Source organism: Malurus melanocephalus, unplaced genomic scaffold, assembly GCF_030028575.1.
Source record: "Malurus melanocephalus ecotype Western Australia unplaced genomic scaffold, MMel_1.1 scaffold_26, whole genome shotgun sequence".
Taxonomy (NCBI): Eukaryota; Metazoa; Chordata; class Aves; order Passeriformes; family Maluridae; genus Malurus; species Malurus melanocephalus.
This window is the reverse complement of record NW_026623258.1, coordinates 287947-300322: the sequence shown is the minus strand read 5'-3', so window position 1 is coordinate 300322 and position 12376 is coordinate 287947. Positions and strand designations below refer to the sequence as shown.

The following is a 12376-nucleotide window of genomic DNA, read 5'->3' as shown; positions in this document are numbered from 1 at the left end:
AGGCAAATTCTTCCACCAGCTGCAAGTAACAACGTTGTGCTGTACCTCAAAACAGTGACAAAGTTGTTGCATTCGGGGTACTGGATATAGTTTTGCAGTCTTGCCCCAAAACTGAGGTGACCTCTTAGATTTAGGCATTTGGTTGGTTTTTTTTCAGTTGAAAGTTGTTTTTGACCAGAGGAAAGTCTGTCAGAGCAAGTGACTTTGTAACTTACATTGACATTAAAGTTTAACAGAGTTCAAGCAAGAGCTGAAATCAATGGACTGTGAAAATAAATGATACGATCAGCCATTAATGCTTCACTTGAATTTTAATGCAATGTTTGTCTGACTTTTATCCTGCTTCTACCTTTAGAAGGGGAGATCTATAACTACCTGTTGATCTACTTCCCTGATCTAGRTTCAGAGTCTTTCTGAAATTTCATTTGCCAGAGAAATGGTTTGGCTGCAGAGTCACTGCAACAGTTAAGAACAAATTATTCTAATATTTCTGACAAATAATCCCCACCTGTTACCTTTAACCTTCACGGCTAAATAGTTTAAGGCAAAATTATCGTTTTGTCCTGTGCCAGCAGTGTCAGGAAAAGGCTTTTACTGCCTAACRAGATAAATCTATTGGCACTTGGCACTGGCAGTCCTTCCAAGAAATGCTGCTCTGCATTGCTGCGGCTGAATTTGCTTTTCTCCCSAACTGGGATCATCGTGGATTGGATGCCACTGCCTAGATTAGTATCTGGGCACTTAGAGAGCATATTGACTGGAGTGACAACTGCAAACATGGCAGTTTCAACTGCTGGAAAGACAAAGAGTACAAGAGTTGTGTCCTGTGCTTCTGCCATGCTGAGATTCTGGGCCATTTTGTCTTACAAGGAGCCAGCTCAGTCCCGCCTGAGTAGCACTCACTAGATTGACAGGATTTAAAATCAGATGAAAGAGAAACACTAATACAGAGACATAGCCAGGGGATGAAGCTCTGTCATTGTTACAAAGATGTTAAAGGTTCCTGGTAAAACTCACAACATCTTTGCTTCGCATGGAGCGGTAAACGAGAAACAAAAAACTTCATGGCCATTATTTCAGGCAAATCTATATCAGCAAACCCCGCTTTGTCCAGGTCACAATGGAGCAGCTCTATACCCCTGTGCATCCCCAGACTATCCTTGACTTMACCCTTCAGTCAGAGAAACTGAAGACCAGGGAATGTCCTTACCTTATTAATTCCACAGCAATAAGGCACCTTTGAGTCAAAGCCTGCAATAAGTCAGTTTAACTACAAATCCAGGGACAGGTTTAATTTCATCATTTGCATAACTACTTTATTTTTCCACCAGACCCTCACTCTTTTTCAGTGCAGAAAATGAATAATGCTGTAAGGTGAACTGTGCTTCCTGAATGGTTACTTTAAAGTTTTTATAATCTTCCGTATTCACTAAATAGCCCTGGGTTTTATTTAATAACTATTCAGAAGCAGTGCTGCATAGAGATATATTTTAGTTGATTTTCTCTTGGTTTTTATGTTATTCTTACTGTAACTGGTGCTTCACAAATGCAGCTTTTTTCTTCACAAGATTCCTGAGGCAAGTTAATATTAGTATCTTCATCTTGCAGATGAAGGACAGAAAGGTGGAGCAATTTAAGCAAGAACATTTCAAACATTTGCTATTTTTGGWTACTTCTCTTGGGACATAAAGGCTTACTTGCAGGACTTGCTCTGCCTGGTTTCATGGTTTAATTTGGAGTGGGATGTACTTTCTTTCCRCAGAGCAAATCACACACAGCTCAAGTCAGCACGGCAGAAATCAAAGGCTGTTGCAAGCTACAGTGCAACTCCTCTCCCAGCAAACCAATTTGTCATCACTTGTCACATTCCCACCTTCCTTCTGTTCYCAGCCATATGTTCCCCTCCCCTGCTACCAGCACTGGCACCTGCCTGACTSCTTCTGTGAGCTCAGCCTGAGAAAAGGGAGAAAAAAGTGTGATTAATTTTTGACAACAAGCTACAGAATCAGTTTTGTATTTGCAATAATCATAGAATCCTAGGATAGCTTGGCATGGATCTTAAAGATCATCTAGTTCTAACACCCTTTCCTTGGRCAGGGACACTTTCCACTYGACCAGGTTGCTCAGAGCTCCATCTCACCTAGCATTATAAAGTGTATTTATTTATTATTAGTGTATGTTACTACTAATTGTAAAATAGCTATTTTATGTATGTGTAGTTAGGCACTAGCAATTACATTTCAATTTACTATTMATTTACATAATACATAGCAATCACCAAGGTCTATAAATATTCATTACTAATTACCGCGGTATAATTTACATATAATTTATGCATATTGAAATAATATATTATCATATATTATTTATAAACTRTATTTTATAATACCAGAACCCCCTAAGCTTTCGATGGCACTGCGAAGCAGGGGSAGCACCTACCCAGCACGGCAGCCCCTGCACCGAGGGGCCTACAGCTCGTCAAACAAATGACATTTTTAGGCATCAATGATCAACGAATGACCAGAAAAACGCCTTTCACTTTCTCCTCACGGGACACTTTCCCCGCTCCCCTTGTCCCCGCCCATCCCTCCGTCCCTCCCGGATCCCGCCCACCCGCGGCCGGGGCGCGCCGGGGTCGCCGCGCGTGCGCGCTGTCATCCACGTTGGGACCGCGCCGGGCCCCGGCAGCGATTCCCAGGAGTGATCCACGGCAGCGATCACCGGGAGTGATTCCCGGGAGCGATCACCGGGAGCGATCCCGGCAGCGATCACCGGGAGCGATTCCCGGGAGCGATGTTCCGCCGTCCCCCGCGCAACTTCCGCGGCCGGCGGCGCGCAGCCTCCAGCGGCAGCAGCGASGACGAGCCGGAGCCGCAGCCGGAGCCGCAGCCGGAACCGGCCGCCGCTCCGTCCCCAGACTCCGGCGCCAGCTCGCCCTCGGAGGCTGAGGGGGATCCCCCCGCGGGGTCCGGCGAGGAGGGGCCGCTGCCCACCGAGGAGCGGCTGCCCACCGAGGAGCCGGCGCGCAGCCCCCGCGGCCGGGGGCGCAGACCTGGGGCGGGCACGGGAACGGGCCCGGGGCAGCGCCGAGCTGGGGCCGCAGCGGGGCCCGGCAGGGCCGGGAAGGAGCTGCTGAGCTTCGGCAGCGAGGAGGAGCGGGAAGGTGAGGAGGGATCGTGTGTATGTGTATGTGTGTGTATGTGTGTGTGTGTGTCCCGAGGAGCAGGGCCGCGGGCTCCGGGTCTGGCTGCTTTGGTCTCCTGCCTCATCCTCCAGCCTGGGCACCCTCCCGCCTTTCTCTGTAAACACACCTAACGTTGCTCTGTCAGGAAAAGGGCTGCTGGGAGGGTTTACACTATAAACCCCTGCTAAAGTATGGGCAGGGCCTGCTTAGTCTGGAGAAGACTGAGAGCGGGGTCTCATTAGTCCATATAAATATCTCCAGTGCGGGTGCCAGACTCTTTCCGTGGTGCTTAGGATGAGGAGCAGTGGCCATAAACTAAAACACAAGAAGTTCCTCCTCAACCCGAGGAAGAACTTCTTTACAYTGAGGGTGGCAGAGCACTGGAACAGCTGCCCAGGGARGGTGTGAAGTTTCCCTCTCTRGAGACACTTCAAACCCACCTGGATATGTTCTGTGCTTCCTGCTCCAGGTGACCCTGACTGGGMAGGGGRTGGACAAGGYGATCTCCAGAAGTCCCTTTCAACYCTGACRATTCTGGGATTCTGTAGAAAGTACTTTGGTGATTATTTATGTCCATGTTCTTTTGGCTGGGAAATGGTTGAAATCTTCTTGTAGCTGGAGAAAACCAGAGAGAACAAGTAGTGTGTGATTCCATGACTAGGTAATGATGAACAAGCTTAATTAAATGAAATAAAAATGTTTCATTGACTCTACTGCACTGTTACTGTTGTGATTGATGATGAAGTTGCAAAGAGACTCTGCATTTCAGCAGTGCAGTGTTGCTGTGTTGAGGAGGCTGAGCTGCAGTGTTTTTAACTAAGTGATGGATCATGAATGATAAAGCCATAGTAATATTTAGAATTAATCCAGCCAGAACTGAAAGACTGGATGTAGCATTAAGCGCCATGGTCTTGTTGACATGTTGCTGTTTGGTMATAGGTKGGACTTGATCTCAGAKGTCCTTTCCACCCTCATTGATTCTGTGATTGAAAAGTTATACTGTGTACACATAAAGATTACTTGCACTTTTGTATGTAGTACATACATATATGTGTGTGTATRTTGWTGGCTTTATTGAKGTTACTCAGAATCACTTTGTTTTTTTCTGGATAGATGAAGAGTTTTTTGAAGTTAAAAAGCCATCCTTCAACGAAGTAACTTTTAGAATTAGAAAGAAGGAAAGTCTACTGCCTGCACAGACAGAAGTTGAAGAAAGCAAGAGTAAGTCCTTTTTTTAGTTGAATATTTTATGAAGAGTGATCTAAAAATGCTGCTGTTAAATGTTTTTTATTTGTTAATTGAACCCAGAATTATACTTACGGTGTTAGTGTACAGTTTTGTAATTGTAATGTATTTGTGCTGAAATTATTTTCAGTTTGACCTTGGTAAAAGATTATCAGAACCTGGAGGCTGTAGTTGAGAAAACCTGGTTATGCAGAACCATCAGAATTGACAAAGTTCTGATAAACTTGCCCTTTAACTTCTTGTCTTTCAAATTGTCGGCCAGGTATTCACTGCTTATTATTGTCAGATTGCAGTTTGGTCTGAGTATTGGCATTGGGGGAAAATGTGAGCTTAGTAGGRTTTTCTTTGTTAAAACTTAATGTAAACATTATTAAGTTGTGTGCTCTTACAGCATTTAAGTATTTTAATTGAGTGCAGTCAATATCCTGGATTATTCTGGTAGCATTCCTGGTTTCATTGAGCTATAGCCCAGAGAGGTTGTGGTCTCCCTGTTCCKGGAAGTGCTCAAGGCYGGGCTGGGTGGGGCTCTGAGCWCCTGGTCTAGTAGAAGGTTCYCTGCCYATGGAAGGAGGGTTTGGAACAGGATAATCTTTAAGCTCCCTTCCAAACCAAACCATTCTGTGATAAGTTTCCTGTTGGGATATGTAGAGTTTGTTTGTTTTACAAATTCGTCTAAATGTTCTCTTTCTGTATTCCCATTTTGACACCCCTGTCAATTCACAAATAAGCAGTTTTTGCTGACGATAGATAAAAGTAAGTTGGATTGAGKAATAATTCCCTTTGAGGTCATGATTTGGATGAGATGCTAAATTTTCTTAATAACTTCTTACAAAAGCATATCATATTCTTATAAAAGGTGGTACATTCTCTTGTTCACTAATGTGATGATTTGCTGAAAGTGTTGTGGCAGATGAAGAGAAATCAATGTTTTAAAAGAATTTGATAATAACTGGAGACAAGACAGATATAAATGTTTATAGTTTAACTAAGAGCCCCCTCATTGTTAATGCTTCAAAATAAGTGCTTTCTAAATGCAGTTTTTCATATAAAGAATCCAAGTATGCTGTGAGCAATCAGAATATTAATTAGTTGTTATCTGGGAGCTGATCTCATTGCTTTTGTGTATGTAAACACGCTCTGTGTCTCAGAAGGACTCATAGTCTTTCTATAGGAAACATCATCAAAGATGCTTTTTATTCAACACAAGAACTGGCTTGTAAATGACTGTTTTGGAATGTTACAGTTTGACATGTTTTGATGAAAACAGGCCGAGATAGACAAGTGACTAGTCTTTGCTGCAGTAAGGTGTAAATAATGTCTGGTAACCAGTTAAGGCACATCATGTTGCAGCAGCTGAAACTGAAATAATGGATCATTTTCTCCCTAATACAGAAGTCTGTCAGTTGGAGCCTGCAATTGGCAGCACCAAAGACACTCGTGAAGAGGAGGARGAGAATGAGGATGAAACTTATTCTTCACTGAATGAGGACTACAACAGCTCAGACTCTGAAAATGAATCCACCTCTCCACAGAGGAGGAMGGATTTATCACCAGGTTAGTTCCCTGATTTTTTTTTTTTTTAAGAAACCTATTTTGGAACATTCTGTGTTTGAAGTACATGACAAGTTAGGTGAGATGAGTCCCACTTAGCTTAAACCACCTAAGGTGTAGGCATCTGTTTATCCTGAGTCAGGGCTACCCTTCTGGAAGAGTAGTGATGGTTCCCCCATATTTTTAGTTGCAAACAATTTTTGTCCTCCTATGCTAATTTTGGAAATAGAGCAGAAATTATGAGCACTGGTTACAGAAGAGAGGCAGAAGAAAATTCCTCTTTAGTGATGCACAATTCCCCTCATGCGATGAAAATAAAACTTCACTTGGAGGCTGATTTGTAAACTTTAGATTCCTTTGTAAGTGCACCAAGTCACCTAATCCTGATCTTTTAGGGAGACAGAAAAACAGAGGACAGGCTAACACTGATTTATTTGAAAGAAAARTGTCTGAGCTTTGTTTTTGAAATGAGCACTTCTTAGTAAGGATGCATTTTCTGTCTTCTTGAATTCAACATGGTTGAAAACCACATTGTGTTCTGTATCCAGAGTTGTTCAGTGGTGGTGAACAGTTGTGATGATTCACATTAGATACAGAGTGTTGCTTTTAGTCTTTTGCTTAGATTTTCTCTCTCTTTGATGCAGGCAGTATCCCCAGTGCAGCTCACRTTGAGGCTGCTCGGAGGAAGCGTCACTTAGCCAGAACAGAGGCTGATTATCTTCCCCTGGATGTGTCAAACAGTCCTCAGGTCCCTCAGAGAAGAGGAAGCAGTGATTTGGAGAGTGAAGATGAGTCTGAAACAAAGAATCTTGATTTTGCTCCTAAAATGAGAACTCTTAGGCAGAGGATGACTGAAGAGATGGGTGAGTTTGTTTTAGTCTCTGGAACCATGTGTGACTTTTCCACTAAGGATGAGGCTTTGCTCCTCAGGGCTCCTGGAAAAAGGCTGTGTAGTTGGTACTTGAGGTTTATATGGGTCATTAATCGGGTTTAGRTCTCACTTTTGGTGGTGCAGGATACTTGGAGAAATGTTAAAAAAGTTGTTTTTGGCCTTGCTGACTGCAAAAAAATGGCCTTGTAGAAGAAGGTACTTTTATTGTAAGTCCTCCCTCCTGCTTCTGGTCTGGTCTTCCAAGTGCTCTCCCTGCATTGACATTGTAACTCCTCTTGAAAAATGAAAAACAAGCAAACAAACCAGCATTCCAGCCCTTCAGAAGTAAACAAGCCTACTGCATGCAAAACATAACTGGCTTTTCCATTGCTGTTATTCTCTTAGAGCTGCTTATGATGTTGTTTATGAAGCACTGGTTTATTTTACTATTTGAATAAGGGCTATAAGGAATGTGTAACTGTGAGCAGAATCTGCTATTCAAATCAATGTTAATGAGATATTTTTGTATCTTTAGTGGAGTGTATGTTTTGGAATGCTCAAGGGTTTGTTGGGTGTAATGTCACAGTCTATACTTACACTCTTGTTTACATGTATTATACACAGCTTTGCTTTGAGACATAAAAACAAGATGTTTGTGTGCCTCCTACTGCAGTAGGAGTTGTTTGAGAAACTGTTGAGGAAATTAATGTTGGTGTGAATTCTACAAATCCCAGTAGACCTTTCCAAGTCTTCCTTGCCTTTCGGTTTTGAAGTCCTCCATCTGCAGGTTTTTCATCTGCTCTTTTTTGTGCGTATCACTTCCCAGTAGAGTTTGGGAGACCCATTGGTGCTTTAGATGGAGCAGAACACGAGAGGGGAAAAAATAAAGGGCATAGTTACATCTAATAATGGTTGTTTTAACTTCCAGTGTCTGTGGGTGATGGATCAAGTGACGATGAAGCCAAGTGGGAAGAACAGCAAATCAAGAAAGCTGTTAAACTCTCTCAGGTGACACATGCTTTCCTAACCACTGTTGCTTTTTGCTCGTAGGCAAGAGTGCTTGTCTGGAGAACTGTTGTATCTCCTTCCTGGCCCTCTCATTATACAGGATTTTAGGAAATTATTCCCTGATGGTTCAGGGAAAGGATGATTAGAGATAAGGGAAGATGATGATGAAAATCTGTAATCTCTSTCTGGCTGTTGAGAAGCAGCATGGTGGTGTCAGCCCCAAAGGTACCTGTTGGTGATAAGAGATCACAAGAAGCAGGGAAGAAAATTCTGAACTCTGGTTTTTTTTTTTTGCTGCCATGCAAGGGATCCTGCAAGCAAGAGTTTGCAAATAATACAAATGTTGCAAAGCAAAAATTATTCTTTTATTCTGCTGAATTTCTGTTGAGTGGCAATCTGAAAGCTCTCTTCRAAGTTCAGGAGAATGCTGCCTTTTTCCCAGTAAATAATTGTCAGAAATAAACTATATTCTGATGTGCTGGAAGTTTTGTTACTGGCTTGGATCACTTTGGGTCAGACTAGGAGTATCTGTATAACCAGCTCCTTATGTCAGAATTGACAGTTATAGAAATTTGGGGAGTAGAGGAATGGGAGAAAGTTGCATCTTTCTGAGACTGGTGTTCAAATCCAGTAGGATATGATATGYTTTTAGGTCCTTGTACTCTACTTGTTTCTGGAAAACTTAATGCTACTGTTCAGGTAACTGCAGCATTTTTTAGCAGTAGACCTTGTCAGTTATGGACTTCRTGCTTGAATTGATTGGGTTTTGTCTGGATTTTTTTGTGATTAAAGTATGTATCTTCGTATCAAACATTTAGTATTCAAATGATAGGTCGTGTTGATCTGTAGAGTTGCAAATGGAGCGATTGTGTAAATGATGTATTAAAAATTGACACTTAATTCTTGTAGGAAATTTGTGATGATGCTTCTGTGCATAAATATCAACCAGCCAAACCCAAGTTTGATACCTCTGTTTCTCTACCACCTGTGAATCTGGAAATTGTGAAGAAACGGCTGACTGAAAGGTAACTCTTGAGCTGTCTGAATTTTTGTCACAGAATAAGACAACAGCTTTGAAGTGTCATTTTTTTTTTCCAGAGGGTTGTTTACATATATAGTGGTGTCTAATGGAGTACTACAGATTTTTTTACCTGGCAGTGTTTTTTCGTAAGGGAGCATTTGGACTTTCCAAGAGTATTTTTGTCAACTTGAACTTTAGAAAGTAAATTTATGTATTTGGCAGCAGTTTTTTATACTTGCAGTTTTTGACAGGATCCTTGGCTTGAAGTTAGGTTTGCCCAGCAAGCAGAACTTCCCTGGGGGCAGGTGGAGCTGGCACTCACACCCCTCCTCTGGTTGTTGTTATAACAGCTGCAAAAATAGCCCAGTRTTTCCTAAAGCAGCCCAAGTTCTCTACAGCCTGTTCAGAACGTGCCTGGATCCTGTTCTTTAGCTGTGTGCCAGGCTGTGACTTTGCTTGAGCAGCTCAGCTGCTGTGTGGGCAGCTGAAATGTCCTGGCTTGGACGTGGGAAGCTCCTAGAGGGTATGTGGGAAGGACAGCTGGGGTCAGGCATCCCAAGGTAAGCCATTCCCTGTCATCCCTCCCAGCACTGGGAAGCAGCTGTTCAGATAAGTTTAGACAAGTAACTTAATACAACTGAAACTTCAATTTGTGCTGGGAACTTGCACCAAGCTTTCTCTGTATAATGCTTTGCTTTGTACAGACCATCACTGATGCATTTGTTTAGCAAGTTGAAACTAAGTTGGACTACATATATTTTGAAATKGTGTGCTTTCTTAGCTTTAATCACTTGAAGGGAATTCAGTTAACTGAAGTAGGAATTGACATACAAAATCAAATAAGTACCATAAGAATACAACTGTCAAGAGTGGGAAATTTGTCTGGAAAACAGCAAAAAGGGGAAGGGAGTTTGGTGTAAACTTTGTAGATGTTCTTAGTGTAAGTGTTGAGATAGATGATTATTTTTTTCTTTTTAACTTGTAGAACACTAGAACACAATATCTTAGTTCAGCTGTTTTCTCTGGGAAATGTTCATTTCAGAGAGGTGAAATAAGTTGTGGATTTTATCATATCCTAGTAAGAGTTCTTGGTTTGTATTTAGCAGTGAGCACCTTGTGAATACTTACAGGTACTTCTGTCCATGCAACTTATAATACAGTTATGGACATGATGATGTGGGCTGTAGTTTTCCCCAGATAACATTGCATAGAATTATGGGATATCACATAATTTGGTTTTTATGTTTTTTGGGAAGTGTGGTGCATTGAAGAGTCCAGGTAAAGTATCAGTGGTGCTTTCAAAACCAGCCCCACATGAATAAAATTTGGGTCTCCAAAGCAGGATGTTTGTCCACACCCTGTGCTTCTGCAAATGTTGCCATGGGTAAATCTTACAGTGCTGCTCGGGTCAAATGGAAGTGCTATTATTAGCACAGGCATGGATTTCGTATGTGAATATAACGGGAAAAATGTTTTGGAATGCATCAGCTGTTAAGTTGGCAATAGTTCTGATTGTCTGGGTTTCTCTCTTTTAGGATAACGTCCTTACAGGATGTGCACCGTGCTCACCAGAGAGAGTATGAAAAATATATGGAGGATATTGAGAGCTCAAAGATGTGTGTTCAAGAGTTAGAGAAGTCTTCGGATGCAGCTCTGAATTACAAATTCTAYAGGGCCATGAAAACATATGTAGAAAACCTGATAAACTGTTTGAATGAAAAAGTATGTACATTTTCTTTTTTTTTTCTTTTTTTTTTTAAGGTGATAAAGGTGCATTTTGTCAAACAAGGATAGGACATACCACCCAGTTAAAAATCAGTTCTRTCAGAATCAAATATAATTTTAATTAAATTTTGTGTCACTTTGCAGTTGTGAATTTCTTCARGTCATTTCAAAGAGAAGAAATATTAGTTAACGAATACATTTTCTTCAGTGGGTAATGTCTCAAACTGAAATAAAACAAGGGATGCCAACAGTGTCAATMCTTTTGTATGAAGTTCTAGTCTTTGATGAGTAACTGGCATTTAGTTTGTGTTTTCAGCCTTATAAAAAAGCCTGAAAAACTGCAATGATCAGGAGCTTACTTGTCAATCTATGATACTTCCATTCTAATTTCACAGCTATATGAAAAACCCATGAAAATTGGTTTTTGTTCAATTCTTGTGGGATTTAAGTAAGTTGAAAACCTGATAGTGTTTACTGTATTTCAGCTGAAGGACATTAATGAACTGGAATGGGCTGTACATGCACTTCTTCAGCAGCGAGCTGGGAAAGTATCAAAGCGAAGGCAAGAGGAGCTGAAAAATGAATCTGCTTATATTCAGCATGTGACAAGTCAGTATGAAGTTCAGATTTTCAGTGAGAAAATAACTTTTGTCTTTGAGCAGAAGTACAGTTATTTTTGGGGTCAAGTTTTMATTTTCACCTTTGTTCTCCTTTCCCCTTCCCATTGTCATAGGCACGTTCTACTGTACCTCATTTGAAATTCTTACTTCAGTAAAGYCCATGATATTGTTTTTGTCTGGCTTAATTTCTCTGGATATGATATGACCATGTACCTTGTCAATTTTTAGTTACTCAATTTCCCATCAATATTTAAAAAGAAAAACGGGACTCAGTTTTTTAGTAGATCATGAGTTGGAGAAAACTTTCTTTTCATGGAATTCTGTGAATATCTGAGCAAACAGAGTGTGTAATTGGCAACTTTACTTTTACCTGAGAATGTCTTTAAGGTTAYGTGTGTGCTCAGATTAGAGATTTCAAACCAGGAGGTGATGTACATGTGTCAAAGCATGAAAAAAGCTACTTTGTGTAAGAGTTTTACGTAAAAGAAAACTCTGTTTCAGTAACTGTAGGAAAAGTTAATAGTTTTCTCAGTTCATATTTTTTTCCACACCAAGGTATTGTTTGTATGCTGTGTGAATCTCTAGCAGCTGCTGTTTAAAAAACCCAAACAAACCAGACCTCCAAAACCAAACCCTTTAAAAGTGTTTAGGCAAAGCTGAGAGCAATATGCTTGGAGCTGCTGGGAACAGRTGGAGGCCAGATGCACTGGATCCTGGTAAATACTAAATCATATGGGTTCAGTCTTCTCACTTCAGGGGATAAACTGCTGATGAGAGAAAGTAGCAGTCTGGATGGTTTTGTAAAGTGGTGTAGCAAACTTGACAGCAGGTGTAAGRAGAAAAGGGTAATGCCACAGTAAGAGTTGCCATTAAAATGATTTTACCTCCAGCTCTTTACAAATGGGACCATACTTGCAGGTATAGCAGCACACAGCATTGTTTTTTATGTTCCTAGATGTATTTCATGTAGTGGAAATGCTGTTCTTCCTTACATGATAGTGCTTCAGTAGTAGTACACCTTTTTTCTTTGGCATGTTGTGCACATACCAGCCAGTTAATAGTGCTACAGAGGAAGTTACTTTTGGCTTACTCTGGATACTGTTAGAGTTTTGATTAGATTTGGGGATTTTTTGTTGGTTATTTTCCAAATT

General features: G+C 41.2%; 1 protein-coding gene across 1 annotated transcript in view; it reads left to right on the top strand.

The window, feature by feature from the left end:
* The first annotated feature begins 2788 nt into the window (after positions 1-2788).
* GCFC2 (GC-rich sequence DNA-binding factor 2) overlaps positions 2789-12376 on the top strand; it is a 17707-nt gene continuing 8119 nt past the window's right edge. Inside the window, exons 1-8 of the mRNA XM_057390395.1 lie at positions 2789-3196; positions 4298-4405; positions 5822-5983; positions 6625-6843; positions 7780-7859; positions 8769-8884; positions 10416-10602; positions 11091-11214. Of these exons, the coding sequence (XP_057246378.1) occupies positions 2794-3196; positions 4298-4405; positions 5822-5983; positions 6625-6843; positions 7780-7859; positions 8769-8884; positions 10416-10602; positions 11091-11214 (1399 nt within the window). The 5' untranslated portion in view covers positions 2789-2793. The remainder of the gene's footprint in view (positions 3197-4297; positions 4406-5821; positions 5984-6624; positions 6844-7779; positions 7860-8768; positions 8885-10415; positions 10603-11090; positions 11215-12376) is intronic.